At 36.7% G+C, this 17,581-nt stretch overlaps 1 protein-coding gene across 1 annotated transcript; it reads left to right on the top strand.

Moving 5' to 3' along the window:
• The first annotated feature begins 3,483 nt into the window (after nucleotides 1-3,483).
• On the top strand, nucleotides 3,484-5,853 carry LOC126891054 (uncharacterized). The gene is made up of 3 exons (XM_050660231.1): nucleotides 3,484-4,070; nucleotides 5,033-5,494; nucleotides 5,620-5,853. Exons 1-3 carry the CDS (start codon nucleotides 3,621-3,623, stop codon nucleotides 5,851-5,853), a joined length of 1,146 nt encoding a protein of 381 aa, XP_050516188.1. The 5' UTR covers nucleotides 3,484-3,620.
• The last annotated feature ends 11,728 nt before the right edge of the window (nucleotides 5,854-17,581 follow it).

The following is a 17,581-nucleotide window of genomic DNA, read 5'->3' as shown; positions in this document are numbered from 1 at the left end:
ATATCCTCCTGTAGATCCACATCTCAAAGGCTTCAATCCGCTTTTCAGTGGCTTGCGTCAGTGTCCAGGCTTCAACTCCATACAGTAGCACTGGAAGAACGTAGCACCTCACTATCCGCATCTTGCTTCCCAAACTGAGATCACCGCAGCACAGCAAGGATCTCAGCTTGATAAATGTAGACCGTGCCATTTCAATTCTGGATCTAATCTCTTGAGCGTGGTCCCATTGTGAGTTGAGGGTAGTTCCGAGGTAAGTGAATCTGTCGACTCTCTGGATCTCTTCGCTATCTGCCATTAGTGCCCTGGGATCTAAATTTACACGGCTGACAACCATGAATTTAGTTTTCTTAATATTAAGGTTCAGTCCGTATGTTACGCTTACAGTTCTCACACGGTCTAGTAAGGCCTGTAAGCTGGTTGCTAGTAATACAGTGTCATCGGCGTAGCGGATATTATTGATGTATTTACAATTACTCATATTAAATCTTTGCAAAATTTTCTTAATTAATTCTTTTTGTGAGATACAAATTTCATTTCCAATTTTACTTATATGTAAACCTAAAAATACTAATTTTTCATTATCAAACTCTTTTAATTTCAATTTTTTCTTTAATTCAGATTTTATAAAAATAATATTATCTTCAATTTTTGAAAATATTATCAAATCATCAACATATACATTGTGTCCGTAAAGTATGGAAAAAATTATTTTTCAGCTAAACAGAGCATTTTAAGAAATAATCCTAAAACACGTCGATTTTTGATTTTAATTTACCGTATTTTAAAATAATATTCTAATATACAGGGTGAATTACTTTCGAGTAATGACGTCACCGTCATTTTTTTTAATGGAACACCCCCATTTTGTCTCAATTTTCGGATTACTCTAGCTGAGCTGATTCCAAAAATGTATCACATGTTGATTCAAATTGGTACAGGGTGGACAAAAATACAATAGTTTTGTGTGTACTCATAATATTAAATTTTAATTAATTTTTGATATTAAATTAAAATATTACATTAAACAATATCAAAAATTAATTAAAATCAAAAATTAATTACAATATCAAAAATACAATAAGTATTTTTGATAATATTGTTAATTTAACTAACGCGTTACTTTATGAACACACACAAAGCTATTGTATTTTTGTCCGCCCTGTACCAATTTGAATCAACATGTGATACATTTTTTGGAATCAGCTCAGCTAGAGTAATCCGAAAATTGAGACAAAATGGGGGTGTTCCATTAAAAAAAATGACGGTGACCCGGTGAAAATTCACCCTGTGTATTAGAATATTATTTTAAAATACGGTAAATTAAAATCAAAAATCGACGTGTTTCAGGATTATTTCTTAAAATGCTCTGTTTAGCTAAAAAGAATTTGTTCCATGCTTTACGGACACAGTGTATAAGTAAAAATGTAAAATCCTTAAAATACAAACAAGGATCCTTCCTAGATCGTTGAAAACCAAGATCAGTTGGACATTCATGAACAAGTGTATTCCAACATTTAGGAGCTTCTTTTAAACCATACAATGATTTGCTTAACTTACAAATTAAATTTTTATCATATCCTTCAAGCCCTTTTGGTTGATACATATATACTGGTTCTTTCAATGTTCCATAAAGAAAAGCGGACTTAATATCTAGCTGTTTTACAAAAAGATCATATTCTACATACAATGACAATAATACGCTAATTGTAGCCATTCTTGCTACTGGCCCATACACATTTTCACTAATATTACTCTGTTGGAAGCCTCGAGCTACCAATCTAGCTTTCTTAACTACGTTTCCGTTCACTTTTTTTCACGAAAAACCCACTTTGAATCTATTACACTAGCATTTTGTGGTTGTTTCACTCAAGTCCACGTATTGTTTTCTTCCAATGACTGAAGTTCATTGCTGATTGCTTGTTTCCATTCCACGTCCTTGACTGCTTCAGAGAAGGTTTCAGGAACATTATCAAGAAATTGTCCTACTGACAAAGCTGCTATTTTTTTTTATAGTAGATTCATCTCTTTATTGTATTCACAATCATAATATTCAAGATATGTTGGTCTATTTTTGTTTCGTGTACTTCTTCTGTTTTCATTAATTCTTTCAACTACTTCTTCTTCTTCTTCCTGCATATTTTCTTTTTCAGTGATTCTTTCAGGAATATTTTCCACTCTCTTTTCGGTTCGAATTTGGGCAATTTGTTCATTCTCAGTAAATCTAATTTTATCATTTTCAATTGAATTTTCATCAAAAATTACATTCCGTGCATGGATTATTATTTTTCTTTCTTTTGGATTCCATAGTCTGTAACCGTTATCTGAATAGCCTACCATAACCAGCTTTTCACTACGAAGATCAAACTTTGATTTCCTATTTTCTTTAGGAATTAGATTATAAGCATTACAACCAAATAATTTTATCTTTTCCATATTTGGCTTTTCACCATACCAAATTTCAGCGGGTGTTTTGTTATCAGGTAAAGTTCGAGTTTCAGTTCTATTAATTAAGTATGCTGCTACTCTCACAGCTTCACCCCACATGCTTTTATCTAAATTTGAATCAAAAATTAAACATCTTGCTTTTTCCATAATGGTTCTGTTAAAACGTTCAGAAACACCATTTTGTTCTGGATTCCTAGGTACTGTATACTGAATTTTGATTCCATTATTTGAACATAATCTTTTAAAAGCTTTTGAGCAGTATTCACCTCCGTTATCGCATCTTATATGTTCAATTTTTACATTAAATTTAGCAGTAACCATATTAATATATTCTTTAAAGTTATCTATTACCTCTGATTTCCTCTCAATCAAATAACATATACAAAAATGTGAATAATGATCTATAAATGTTACAAAATAAGTTTTATTATCCTGAGTTATTGGATCTATAGGACCACACAAATCTGTTGATACAACTTCTAAAATTCTTTTTGCTTTTCTTTCAGCATCAATGCTATGAAACGGTAATAGTGATTGTTTGACTTTTAAACAGATTTCACATATACCAGATACAGGATACTTTGCAGAATGACCCATTTTCTTATGCATTAGCACATTACGTTTAACAGCTGTAATTTGTGCTTCTGGTGAAGGTCTACATCTTAATTTAACAATATATAAGTTATTTCTTAACTCATCTGTTATCACAGCATTATTTCCTTTCATTATGATGACCTTTTTATCTTTGAATACAATTTGAAGACCTGCTTGTTCCATTTTCTTCACCGACATTAAATTATATGAAAGTTCATTACATACCCATACATTTTTCATCTCAATTTGGTTACCATTTACTGCTTGTAGATTCAAATCACCTTGTTTTGTTGCCTCCAATGATTGACCCTTCTTTGCTACATTTATGTTATACATTACTTCCTGGATATTACCTAAAAACCTTTCAACATCCTTTGTAACTAGATGATTTGTAGCACCACTGTGTATTAAGGCGCGTATCCACTGAAAAGTTGGCAACTTTTGTGTTTGCAACTCTTCCGAAGTCACCAACTTTTGTTTTTTATCGTTGTCCACATCTAAACATAAAGTTGTCAACAATAATTTAGGAAACATGTTAGTTGGCAACTGGCAGTCTCCATCAAGACTATTGTGTTGACAAAATGGGGTCGATTGATGACGATATTATCTTAGCAGCTGCATCATTTATTATTTTGAGTAAAAAAAAGAAACGAAAACATAAATATTGGGTACGACCAAGCCTCATAGGAAGAAACACACATGGAGGAATTGAGTTAATAAATGCTTTGAGAAAAGATGATTTGTTAGCAGGACGTATTGAAGACGGACAAATAAGAAACTTTCTCCGTATGACTGATTCCGATTTTGAGTGGTTGCTCAATCTTGTTGGACCAAAAATTACAAAAAATGACACTAATTTTAGAAAAGCCATCACACCTACCGAACGCCTACTAATTACTTTAAGATTTTTGGCTACCGGAGATTCCTACACTTCATTAATGCATTTATTTAGGATTTCAAAGCAAGCGATTTCAAAAATTGTACCAGAAGTATGTATAGCAATATGTGAAGTTCTTGGCGATCAAATAAAAGTAAGTGTATTCTATTATTATAAATAATTTTGACGGTTTCTTTGGCAGAGCAAGTTTGGTAAAATATTCAATTTTTGTTCCCTGGGGTCAGGTTCGATTCGTTTCCAAAAATAACTAAAAACGCATTTAGAAAGTTTTTATTTAAGAAACTATTTTAATGCAAATCATATGAAACATCATGGGGTACACATTATTAGTCTAATATATTAGCAGTATTTATAGCTTCCAGCAGAATACTAGATGCAGCCAAACTTGTTTCCTGTTCTGTTTGTGAATATGTGAGTGGTATATCCTGTGTTTGTTGTGGGATGTATTGTGATGAAGATGGTAAGGCATATTGTGGCGAGCGTAGTTCAGGTACTGTTTGAGATTCTGTCACTTGTGGTATGTATTGTGGTGAAAGGGATGATACATATTGTGGTGATAGTAGTTGATTGTAGTGTGATGTGAGTGATGATGTGTCATCTGGTGATGAAAGAGGTGGATGTATGGGAAAATTGGAACTTGATGAATGTGTTGAAATTGGAGTCATTTGTCCAGAATGTCCAGTAGCAGGATAGTCATATTTTCCGATACTTGCTTGAAACAAAATATTTGATATTTCATGCTCCACCACATTTTGAGCATAACTTGAGTTTAAAGCTTCCATTTTCATTGCAACATGCTCTCCAAAGGCACTGTATTTATAGCGATTGTTCTTAGCTTGAAGTTCTTTAAATACGTTGTAAGCTTCCTCTTGCCTTTGGTCACCAGTTGAAACCTTCCTTTTTGAACATTTAGTTTTTTTCCCAATACAAGGCGCTGTCGACGGACCTGGTTGTGAATTCGGTGGTTCTGAATCTGATGATGGTGGGACTATTGTATTACTTGTATTTCCCTCATTTGGTAACAGATTTTGATTTTGGGAGATTTCTGCCTCAACTTCTTCCGACCCAGAATCCTAAAAATATATTTTTTTATAGATGCCTGGAACTGCTGAAGAGTGGAAAGTAGTGGCAACACAGTTTAATAATCTATGGAATTTTCCACAATGTACAGGAGTTATGGACGGAAAACATATTATGATTCAATCACCAGAACACAGTGGAAGCGATTACTTTAATTCTAAATCGTTTTTTAGCATTGTGCTTTTTATTGTTGCTAATGCAAATTACGAAGTGTTGTATATGAATGTTGGCTGCCAGGGACGCATATCGGATGGTGGTGTTTACGAAAATACCCAGTTCAAAAGAATGTTGTCCGAATGTAAACTTAATCTACTTAATAATGAAAAGCTTCCTGGTAGAGCCATGGCTGTTCCTTATGTTTTTCTGGGTGACGATGCTTTTCCATTGTCACCAAATTTGATGAAACCTTATCCAGGTACCCAAGAAAAAGGATCACAGGGAAGAATATTTAATTATAGACTATCAAGAGCGCGAAGGGTATCAGAGAATGTGTTCGGAATATTATCTGCACGATTTCGAGTTTTCAGAAAAATAATGTTACTTGAACCAACGAAAGCGGAGACAATTGTGACTGCTTGTATTTGTTTACATAATTATTTAAGAAAAAAAAATCAAGGACCACCTACACTCCACCTGGAACTTTCGATTCTGAAGACAAAGACAGTGGTAATATTATTTCTGGAGCTTGGAGGAACGAGATGCAAAACAATATGCCATTCCATAGTTTCGATAAGAGAGCTCGGAAATCAAGTAGTGCTGCGAAAGATGTGAGACAAGAATTTGCAGAGTTTTTTATGACCGAACAAGGGAACATTCCTTGGCAAAATGACTATTAACAAATTATATAAAGTAACGAAACAAACGGCAAGAAAATTAATTAATGCATTAATAATATTAATTTTATGAAGTTATTTTATTTTTTTTTAAGTTAGAAGTTAACTAACTTTCTACTAACTGCTAAATTACTAGAATATGATACGTTATGATCCTCTTTCAATCGTAGTTATTCATAGCTTATAAATCGTCAAATAAATACAATATTGTTGCATACTTACATGTTTTTCATTTAATCCCTTTTCAAGGCATAACTTAGGTTCATTTTTGTCTGATAAAAATAGAAGTCGTTGGTACGCAAACCACTTTGTGGTATCAGAAGTAGCTGAACCCGATTTATTTTCTTCTTTTAATTTCTTCTTCTCTCTGAAAAACTGTGCCGTCAAATTTTTTATTTTCCTTTGTATTTCAAGTTCGTGTAGCCCCATCACATCACTGATGGTTTTCCAGGCATCCTTTTTCTTATTTTTATTTTTATAATTTACGTCTTTTGGAGTCCATAGTACACTTTTTGTGTGATATAAATCAATTAAGGTATCAATAAGTTCATTTGTCCACGTTATTACTACAGACATGTTTCTGTTTACAACTTATGTTTCCAACTGAGCGACCGTCCCCACAAAGCCGTTAAAATGTCGACAACACGCGCATTCCTTTGATGTTACCGCCAAAAAGAGAAACAAGGTTCTCAACATTTGTTTGCAATTTTTGTTGGCAACATGAACATATTTCGGAAACTTTTGTCACCAACGCATGTTGACAACACGAAAGTTGCCAATTTTCCTTTGGTGAAGACCCGTCTTTATGAAACTTATTTCACCAGATTCTGAGTTGCAACTAAGGTGGTTTCATCTGCAGTCAAAAATGTTACCTTCTCATCGGTTTCTGCTGGGAATGCCCTATTTCCATTCTTATTTTTCCAACACTGATAGCGCTTGTGACCAATTTTTCCACACAAGTGACATTTGAATTGAAATGTTTGATTATTTCTTTCATTACCATTACTCGTTCCAGCTTTATTCTTCCATGGCTGTTTCTTTGCTACAAATGCAACATCAGGATTTGTTTTAGGATCAGTTTTATTGTGCCTTGCCTCTTCCATTAGTAGCTTGTTTTTAACAAAGTCTAATGTAACTTTAGTTTCATCTTGACAAAACATAATATCAATTGCTGTAGTAACTGCTTGATATGATTCAGGCATTGCTGATAGTAACTGTTATAACGCGCAAGACGGGTTAGCACGTAGATAAATACTAAAACAAACACCACAGCACTAATGCTACTCACCTTGCAGTTATATGTAGGCCGTTGTCGTTCTTCAACGGTACTGGCTCCGAACTAACTCACCGGTGGCGGGGTGGATTCAAATAGAACGAATAAATATACTTGGGCGCCAGCTTCCTTTTTTTTGCCAGCCAGTACAAACAGATAACTATAACTTATTCCCCAAATGAAGCAAAGGAATAATAATACGACACGAGTAACCCATATACAACTTTTATTGCCCTATGATGTAATACTAACATCGGTTACGAGGTTGTCTCTTACAAACAAACTAAACAAGTGATTAGGTGACATTAACTATCTGAAATATTCAAAGAGTTACTACAAGTATTTTTTTAGTGACACATTCATCTAAATAATGTAAAAAAAATAAAAGTGACAAAATTATCTTACCGCAATATAACTATTAAAATTTAAAATTCACTATTTTAAATATATATTTCCCCCGTACATTAAATTCAATTAAAAAAAAAATAACAACAAAGCTGGTAAAAAAGACTGGAAGATGTTCCTTCTTAACACGAACGAACTTCGGGTAACGCGGCGGTTAGCAATGGGCCCATAGCGTACGTAAGCGCAGAATGAAATCACACCGTAGGTAAATATTTAAAAAGTTTTAAACTATAAAGTTTCCAATAAAATCCCTGCCTTTGCCCCATTACAATTTTAACTGTGATGTAGGTATTTTAAAAACTTTGAATGTTGTTTACTTTAAATAAATAGTAGCAGTAAAAAAATAGAAAAATTAATAACTGGCTTTTACACCCTAAATTTATATCGCACCCCTAGATGAACACTGTGTATAAAAATGTAGGATGTAAAAGACGTAAGTAGCGATAAATACGTTTATTGATATAGACGAACACAAGGATATATTTCAATCCCGGGAGAACCGCCGAACACTGTAACTGATAAATGATACGCGATTAGCTGAAGACTGAATGAGAACTCTCTTTCTAGGCCCCAGAGCCTAGTTTTATAGAAGCTTAAATTGGGTCATAGGTGACGCTAGTCCCCCGTGATTTGTATATCTAATTAAGGTAAATAATTCTACTTTTGTCAGCAGTTTCGTGTGACATTTCCAAATTATATTGTTGATAATTGACCAATTTGTATCTAAACTAATTAATCTACGTGCGTGAATATAAAATAAATAAATTCGTGCGGTCTGCTGGGTGATAAAATAATTCTGTTCAATATCGAATATGAATTCTGAATATTTATTATTGGACATACTGCCCGCCGGAAGCTGTCCCAAGTATCAGTGTTCGAGGTTTACAAGTATAACATAAATATAAAATATAACAACCATATCTCCAATATGACAACATACATAATTTATTAATAAGTGGTTTAAGAATAATCAATATTTTCCAACTGTTAACTTAGCTTTCACCGTCCGACTCTATATTTAGATCAAAATTGGGACTACTAGATGAAAAAGTGTTGAGGGGAATGTCGGCTTTGAAAGTCGACGGGGAGGCGTCTTTCCGGTTACGAGCTAAAGAAGTTACCTCGTGGTCGGGTGTCTGCCTAAGTGCTTTGCCTGAGCGACATTTTCGTATACCAGGACAGTATCTCCACAATATGAGCAGACCAATCACCACAATCGAAGTAATGACCCCGGTGGCCGTTAAATAAGTCCAATGTGACTCATGTATCTTTCGCCAGGGCGTATGCGCTACTTCTTGCTCCAGACTTTCTTCGTCCAATAGTATAGTACGGAATTCATCGCCTTGTGTGTTAATGTGTGTGGGTTGAATCGTATTTAACAGATGTCTTGGCATCGTCAGCAACTGCGCTACAGGAGTGATCGGAGTCTTCAGGTAGCTGGTTATCGCTGTCTCCACCCCGCTGCTAGTGGGGAGTAATGTAATGTTTTTCGTTTGGGCGATGCATCGGGGCGAGAGTTTCAGAAATGAGACTCGCTCCAGAACTCTTTCGTTCCGATTTCCATCACAGATAATGGACAGGTGTATCGGAATCGGTGTGATTATTAACCAAAGGTTGGGTGTACCCATCTTACTCCACTGAGCTTGATGTATTGCCCGGGTAATCACTGGACATGTGCTATTCTTAGATCGCTCATAAATTTCTTCCAGTATACAGTTTGGTTTGGTATCCATGTTCATTACGGCCGTTGGAGAGCACGCTATCTGTGCCCGTGCCAGCTGTAAGCATCTTGCTTTATCTTCTGCGGTCAATTCGAAGTAGTGGAGAGTGTTATAATCTACAATCAGTAGATTTCTTGGGGCGACAAACGAATGCAACACTGACCCCTCGACCTTAAGTGGTATCGGGGTGATCTTGAGCATGCTGTAATTATTTCTCCCTGTCACTATGAAGTAGCCGATGACCTTTATATACTTGTCGTCATGGCTGACCTCTGTTTCTATAATGGGTTGTCGTCGTATTTCCACTCCTTGTGGTAGTATCTTCCCCGCTCTTTCTATTAACTTGGTTATTTGACCCGGCTTTATTATATCAACGAAATGGCCGTGGTTGTAGTGAAGGTTTAATATTCCCTCGTAAAATTGAATATATTCGTGTATGAACTCCTTAACTTGTAATGCTATGGTTTGTATTCGTAACGTGCTATATTCGGTTTCTAGTCTTAATGCTTTGTCTTCTACTTCATTGAGTCCTTTTGATATTTCTTGTAGGCCTGTGAATAGTGCTTTGTTAAACTTGTTCATCTGTTCATTTATCCTCATCTCCGTGTGGTTTATTGACGTTATTGTCTCTAACATTATCTTTGCCTGATGCTGTGACCCCTTTATTAATTCTCTCTGGTTTTTGTCTAGTGTCTCAATGTCACTGTAGGCTTCGTCGTTCACTCCAAATATGGAGGTTAATATTGTGCCTAATATTCCTCTTTTTTCTCTTCCTTTTATTTCTACTGTCAACGCTTCACTTATTGACTCCGCCTTCCTTTGTCCTTCCTCTAACTTCCCTATTATCTCCTTACAATTTACGATTTTTGTCTCTTGGCACAGATCCCGTATGCCTTGTATCATACTTCCTATCAGTTGATGCTCCTTTTGAACTCTTCCTTTTTCGATTAGCACTTTTATTCGGAATGTTCCTCGATCTATGTAAACCTCTCCAAGGTCTTCAGTAAATAACCCTGGTTCCGGATTATATATTTTATACAGTTCTGCATTCATGGGTTTCAATAGTGTTAAAAACATTATTGCGATTAATATTTTCTTCCATCTTGATCCTGATGAATTCTTTGGTTTTTCCTGTTTCTCTTCTTCTAATTTTATCAGCTTATGTATAGGTCTTTTTGTTATTTTCCCGTTTGCCTTTCTCACTGACACTACTCTGGTTAATCCCTCCGCTCCAGGGTGTGTTTCTATTACCCTTGCTAGTGGCCATCTACCTGGAGGTGTATCCTCTTCCTTAATTATGACTATTTCTTCTTTTTTTATGTTTGGGTGTGTTTTATGCCATTTATTCCTTTGTTGTAACTGTTGCAGGTACTCTTGCCTCCAAATCTTCCAGAAATCCCTTTTTATTTTTTCCAATATTCGCCACCTTGCTGGCATCTTCAAGTACGTCGTGAGCTCTTCTTCCCGATTCGGTGATACAATTTCTTTCCCTATAAGGAAGTGAGCTGGTGTGATTGCTATTTTTCCTTCTGGGTCTTCTGATGATTCACATAATGGTCTCGAATTCATACAGGCTTCTATTTGTGTTAGCACCGTACTCAGTTCTTCATATGTCAGTACTGTTTCCCCTATGATTCTTTTCAGATGATATTTCATTATTCGCACGGCGCTTTCCCACAATCCTCCGAAGTGTGGCGCATATGCAGGTATGACGTGCCACTGGGTGCCTAGTGCAATTAATCCTTGTTTTATCTCGCCCTCTAGGTTTTGATTTTCTTTTTTTTGTAAGTTTGCCGTTCCTACGAATGTGGTTCCGTTATCACTGTAAATGTTGACGCACTGTCCTCTGCGTGCCGTAAATCTTTTGAACGCCGCAATAAATGCATCTGTAGACATATCACTTACTACCTCAAGATGTACTGCCTTTGTTGACAGACACACAAATACTGCAATGTATCCTTTATAACTCCTTTGTCCTCTGCCTTTCGTAGTACTTATTTTTATCGGCCCGGCGTAATCTATCCCTGTATTCGTAAAAGGATGACTCGGGTTCACTCTGTCCTCCGGCAGGTCTCCCATTAACTGTTGTGCTACTTGTCCTTTATACCTCCTACACTTTATACATTTAGTTAACTGACTTTTCACGGTTCTTCTTCCGTTTATTATCCAATATTTCCTCTTTATGTATTGTAATGTCTGTTGTAGTCCGCTATGTAGATTTTTTGTATGACTGTCCGATATAATTAACTTTGTTAATGCGCTGTCCTTAGGTAAAATTATAGGATGTTTTTCCGCGTACTGTAGCTTCGTGTGCCTCAGCCTTCCGGTGACTCTTAGAATCCCTTGTTTATCCAGGAACGGTACCAATGATGCTAATTTGTTTTTCCTGTCTAGTTGCTGTTTCTTTTCCAGTTTATTTATTTCTAGCTTGAAGTTGTTAATTTGTGTGAGTTTTATCACTTTTAACAATGTTTCCTCTAATTCTCGGACTGTAAGTTGTCCTTGAGTTTTGTCCTTCTTTCTGCAGTTGTTTGCAAATCTCATACAATATGATACCACTCTTCTCATTTTTTCTAAATTCGAGAATCTCTCGCATATGTCTTCCTTTATCGTTACCATGTGCGTCGTTACTTTCGTTTTGACTTCCTCCTCATTTGTTTCAGGTATATCCTCTGCCGGTAACCTCAGTGCTTTTTTACTCGTTAGCCAAGTTGGTCCCTTCCACCATAACTCTGCTTCTAATAACTCTGAAGCGGTACTTCCACGTGAGAGGATGTCCGCTGGGTTTTCTTTCGTATCCACTTTATGCCAATTTTCTGGTGCTATAACTCCTTTTATCTCCTCTACTCTGTTGGCGACGAACATTTTCCATCTTTTTGATGATCCCTTTATCCAAGCCAGGGTTATTGTTGAGTCCGACCATGCATATATTGCCATGTTCTCCCTGTTCAATGCTTGTAGGGTTTTCTTCATTAAATTTGCTAATAGTACCGCGGCACACAATTCCAATCTTGGTAATGTCGTTTTCCCTTTCAATGGTGCGACTTTAGATTTTGCTATCAATAGATTTGTTTTAATTTCCGGGTCTAATACCCTTGAATAAATTACCGCTCCATATCCTTTCAGAGACGCATCTGCGAATCCATGTAGTTCTATTCTGTTTGTTTTATTTAAATTGTTCCACCTGGATAATGTTATTCTCTCAAGATTTATTAATTGTGCCTGATATGCTTTCCACCGGCTTTGTTGCGCGCTAGTTAATTATTTGTCCCAACTGGTCTTTTGCTCCCAAAGTTCTTGTATGAACATTTTCGCCTGAATTACTACTGGTGCTATCCATCCTAATGGGTCATATAGTTTTGCTACTTCTGACAGTATGTGTCTTTTCGTTATTTTCTTTGTCGTCGTTATTTCTATCTTGAATCTGATTGTATCTTCTTTGGGTGACCAATGTATTCCTAACGTCTTTCGTATTTCTTCTTGCTTGAATGCTTTTGAGTCTACATTCCTCATTTCTTCTGGTACGTTCTCCATTATTTTTTCTTCGTTGCTCAACCATTTTCTAAGTGTAAATCCACCTTTCTTAAAAATTTGTATTAGTTCCTTTTGGGCTGCTTCTGCCTCTTTTAACGTCTCCGCTCCTCCTAATATATCGTCTACATACATATTTTCTTTTATTATTTTCGCTGCTGTAGGGAAATTCCCTCCTTCATCCTCTTGTAACTGTTGTATTGTTCTTAATGCTAAAAATGGTGCTGCGGCCGTGCCGTATGTCACCGTCTTCAATTTATATTCTTGCACTGGATCCTTTGTGTTCTTTCTCCAGAGTATTTTTTGATACATTTGGTCTTCTTCTGCCATTCTGATCTGTCTAAACATTTTCTCCAGATCCGCTGAGTATGCTACCTTATGGGATCTCCATCTCAATAGTATATCTGTCAAATCCTGTTGTAATTTTGGCCCCGTGTGCATAATATCATTTAGGCTTACTGTTGATGAGCTTTTACTTGATGCATCAAACACGGCTCTTATTTTTGTTGTAGTGCTGTCCTCCTTTCTCACTGGATGATGAGGTAGGTAGTAACTTCCTCCCTGGACTTCCGCTATTGCCATATGACCTTGGTTTTCATAATCTTCCATGAATTGTCTGTAATTCGTTTCTAACTGTTTGTCTTTTGTGAACGTCCTTTCTAGTTGCATCAATCTGGCGAATGCCTGCTGCTTAGATTCTCCTAACTTTGTGACGTCTTCCTTAAACGGAATTCTCACTTCGTATCTACCTTCTTCATTTCTTTTTACTGTCTGACGATACATTTCTTCACATTCTTGCTCTCCTACTGATAAACTTGTTTCTTGATTCACTTCCTCTAATTCCCAGAATTTCTTTATTTGTATGTCCATTTCTTGTCTGGATATCATACAGCATACTTCTGCTTTTGTAGTCTCCCTTTCTTGCGCTATCCCCGAAATTATCCATCCTAGTTTGGTGTTTTGACTTAGTAGTCCATTACTTCTTCTGTGCATCCCTTCTGTCAATATGTAACTATATTCTTTTACTCCTAGCAATAAGTCTATTTTTCCTACCCTGTAGTATCTTGGGTCTGCCAGTAGCACATTCTTCTCGTTGTAATCCTGTAGGACTATGTCCTGTTCCGGTAAATCCCTTGTTATTTTCGGTAGTACCAGTGCCTCTATTTCCATCTCGAAGTCACTTTGGTAATGATTTCCGATCAATAGTTTCATACTTCAGTTGGCTGTCTTTTCCCCTGACGAGCCTATTCCGGATATGGTCGCCTGTATTGGCTGCCTTTTTGTTCCTAGCGCCGTCGCCGCTTGTTCCGTTATAAATGCACATTGTGACCCTTGGTCGATCAATGCTCTCATTATGTGAGGCTCTCCATTCGCATCCCTTACGCGTACCACTGCTGTGGCTAGTAATGCTTCACCTTCCTTATGGCTTGCACAGTTAACTGAGTTCTGTCCTCTTTGCTGTGTGTTGTTGTTTCTTTGCCCATTGTTCCCTTGCGTATTGTCTCTTCTTCCGTTATTTTGTTCTCTGGCGTTGTTGGAATAATTATTTCCTCCTCTGTACCTGTCCGATTGGTACCCGTTTCTTCTACTGTTTTATTCTCTTCCATTTCTTTCCTGTATTTGTTCTCCTCTTGTTTCATTTGTGTTTCTTCTGTTGCCTGTGTTTCCTGTTTCATAATGCAACGTTTGGTGGTGGTCTCCGCCACAGTGTTTGCACCTAACCTGTGAAAAGCATTGTTTCTCCTTCTTATGTGCTAGACAATTCGCACACCATTCTTTTTCTCGTATTATCCTGTTCCGGTCTTTTACCTTGAGTTCCAGAAAAAATTCTCTGCAGTATGGTACTCCGTGATCTCCGTTGCATATCACGCAACCCATTCTTGTTTTCTTACCCGCTCCTCCTTGTTTCTCTTGTCTCTTTTCTGACTCCAGCAGTTCCAGTGTTTGGAATCGTCGCTGTAGAAACGTTTGTGTTGACTTGAACGTTGGTATCTCTCTACTGTCTCCGCTGTGGTTTTCGTATAGTCTCCTTGTCTCATTGTCCCATTTTGTTATGCTAATTCTCGCTATCAATGGGCTCCACGCTTCCGTGTCTGTTCCCAACCCTCCTATGGCTTCCAGGCACTCATGGAAGGTGTCATGTAGTGATTTCAGTGCTCTAGCGGAAGAATCCTTTACTTCCTGTGCTAGTAACATCCTGTCTATTAGTTTAAACAGTATCATCCTCGGATTCTCATATCTTTCCTTTAACATGTTCCATGCCACTTCGTAGTTGGCTTCGGATATGTGCAAGTGTTGTATCATCCTGTGGGCTTCCCCTCTTACTTGTGTTTTGAGGTACTGCATCTTCTCTGCTCTCGACAACTGTTCGTTTTCATGTATTACCTTTGTAAACAGATCGTGGAAAGTTCTCCACGTTTCATATCTTCCTTCATACACAGGGATTTTTACCTGCGGTAATGTTACTCCCTCTCTTCTCTGTGTGCTGTCTGGTCGTTGCATTGCAGGCCGCATTTTCTTTATCGTTTCCCTGACCTTCCTCCTTAGCTGATCTATCCTCTCTACTTCGTCACTGTCTATAACGTCTAGCTCATCATTTACTGTTGCTTCTATGATGAGTGTGTTTATTTTCTCCATGTGTTCTTTCAATTCTGCTTGCAGTTCTTCATCGTACTGCAACTCCTGTTCATATTCTTGTAATAATTCCTCGATTTTTTGTTTTCTTATTTGTATCTCCTTTCCTTTTGTTGTCTTTCCTCTTTTCAATATTCTTCCATATTCTTCCAATAGGGTTTTTCCCTCAATATATGTCTTAAAAACCTGCTCGTAGTATTTTGTTTCGAAGTACTTGTCTTTCGTTACTCCGCTATCTAATAATTTCTCGTGGTTATGCCCAAACCTTGTCCAATACTCCTCTAATCTATCCTGACGCTCTTTAATGTATTGTTGATTCTTGCGAGATCCAGGGTCTCTCTTAAGAGACGACACCTGTTTAGAAATCTCTCCTCCAAGCTCAGCTTGCTTGTTCTGTAACGCTTCCATGTTTAAATCCACGTACTTTCTATTTTATCCAGTAATAAATGTTTTTACCGTATTTTTTCGTAACTATTTATATTTTCAATTTACTGTGATTCACCTTTTGCTGAATCGTAAATAGTAATTCTGTAGACCTTGCTGAGGTTTGCTTATTTATCTGTAGGTCAGTGTTATATGTGGGTTAATGTCAAGCAAAGTATTATGTTGCACAGTTATAAATAGAATAATAAGAATAGAACCTCTGTATTACGATGAGTATTTAAAATAATGCGATCTAAAATTATGTAAATGAAATACCAAGCACTATGAAATTATTAGGGTATAATGTTTTTTCTTTATCAACTTGTAACATAAAGAAATAGGTAAGTAGTAAATATTTGTAGGGCTGACCGTTTATTATTATTATATAGTCAAAGTATAGTTAATATATAAGGCAAATATAGTTAGAATCAATAAATAAATATAGGCAAATATAGTTAACAAAAATAAAAGAGTAAATAGTTAGTAAATATTTAAATTTATTTGAATGGCAACTATTGTATAGACTGCACTAAAATTTTTGTAAATATGTATAGGTCGAATAATTCGGTTTAAAATTGGAAAGAATATTGCGTTATACGATACGAAATAGTTGGAAAAATGTTAATTTGTTCAAAAACTTACGGTTTTTTTTTCTTTTTTATGTTTCTGGACTGGCTCTGCATGCGCACCTGGATATGCCCTCTGACCTGCAGTTTTCTTTCTGGATCTGCAGTAACTCTTCTGGGTACGGCTTCTGGCCTGTAGTTTTCTGGATACGGCTTCTGACCTGTATTTTTCTGGATACGGCTTCTGACCTGTATTTTTCTGGATACGGCTTCTGGCCTGTAGTTTTCTGGATACGGCTTCTGACCTGTATTTTTCTGGATACGGCTTCTGGCCTGTAGTTTTCTGGATACGGCTTCTGACCTGTATTTTTCTGGATACGGCTTCTGGCCTGTAGTTTTCTGGATACGGCTTCTGACCTGTATTTTTCTGGATACGGCTTCTGGCCTGTAGTTTTCTGGATACGGCTTCTGACCTGTATTTTTCTGGATACGGCTTCTGACCTGTAGTTTTCTGGATACGGCTTCTGACCTGTATTTTTCTGGTTACGGCTTCTCACCTGTATTTTTCTGGATACGGCTTCTGGCCTGTAGTTTTCTGGATACGGCTTCTGACCTGTATTTTTCTGGATACGGCTTCTGACCTGTAGTTTTCTGGATACGGCTTCTGACCTGTATTTTTCTGGTTACGGCTTCTGCTTCGCTCTGGTTCTGTTCTCCCGGGCCTAGTGTCGTCTATTTGCTACTGATTTCGATTGGTGTGGACTGTACTTGTAGGCCTCCTTTTTTTCTCGATAAGGACCATGTATAAAAATGTAGGATGTAAAAGACGTAAGTAGCGATAAATACGTTTATTGATATAGACGAACACAAGGATATATTTCAATCCCGGGAGAACCGCCGAACACTGTAACTGATAAATGATACGCGAATTAGCTGAAGACTGAATGAGAACTCTCTTTCTAGGCCCCAGAGCCTAGTTTTATAGAAGCTTAAATTGGGTCATAGGTGACGCTAGTCCCCCGTGATTTGTATATCTAATTAAGGTAAATAATTCTACTTTTGTCAGCAGTTTCGTGACATTTCCAAATTATATTGTTGATAATTGACCAATTTGTATCTAAACTAATTAATCTACGTGCGTGAATATAAAATAAATAAATTCGTGCGGTCTACTGGGT

Source organism: Diabrotica virgifera, chromosome 9 (genome assembly GCF_917563875.1).
Source record: "Diabrotica virgifera virgifera chromosome 9, PGI_DIABVI_V3a".
NCBI lineage: Eukaryota > Metazoa > Arthropoda > Insecta > Coleoptera > Chrysomelidae > Diabrotica > Diabrotica virgifera.
This window is presented reverse-complemented; position numbering and strand designations above follow the sequence as displayed.

Excerpts from the sequence above, each read along its gene's own strand:
- LOC126891054 (XM_050660231.1), top strand. The coding sequence starts at position 3,621 with ATGGGGTCGATTGATGACGATATTATCTTAGCAGCTGCATCATTTATT. Across the intron at positions 4,071-5,032 it reads TTCTTGGCGATCAAATAAAA|ATGCCTGGAACTGCTGAAGA; the intron begins GTAAGTGTATTC and ends ATTTTTTTATAG. Across the intron at positions 5,495-5,619 it reads GACTATCAAGAGCGCGAAGG|AAAAAAAAATCAAGGACCAC; the intron begins GTATCAGAGAAT and ends TAATTATTTAAG.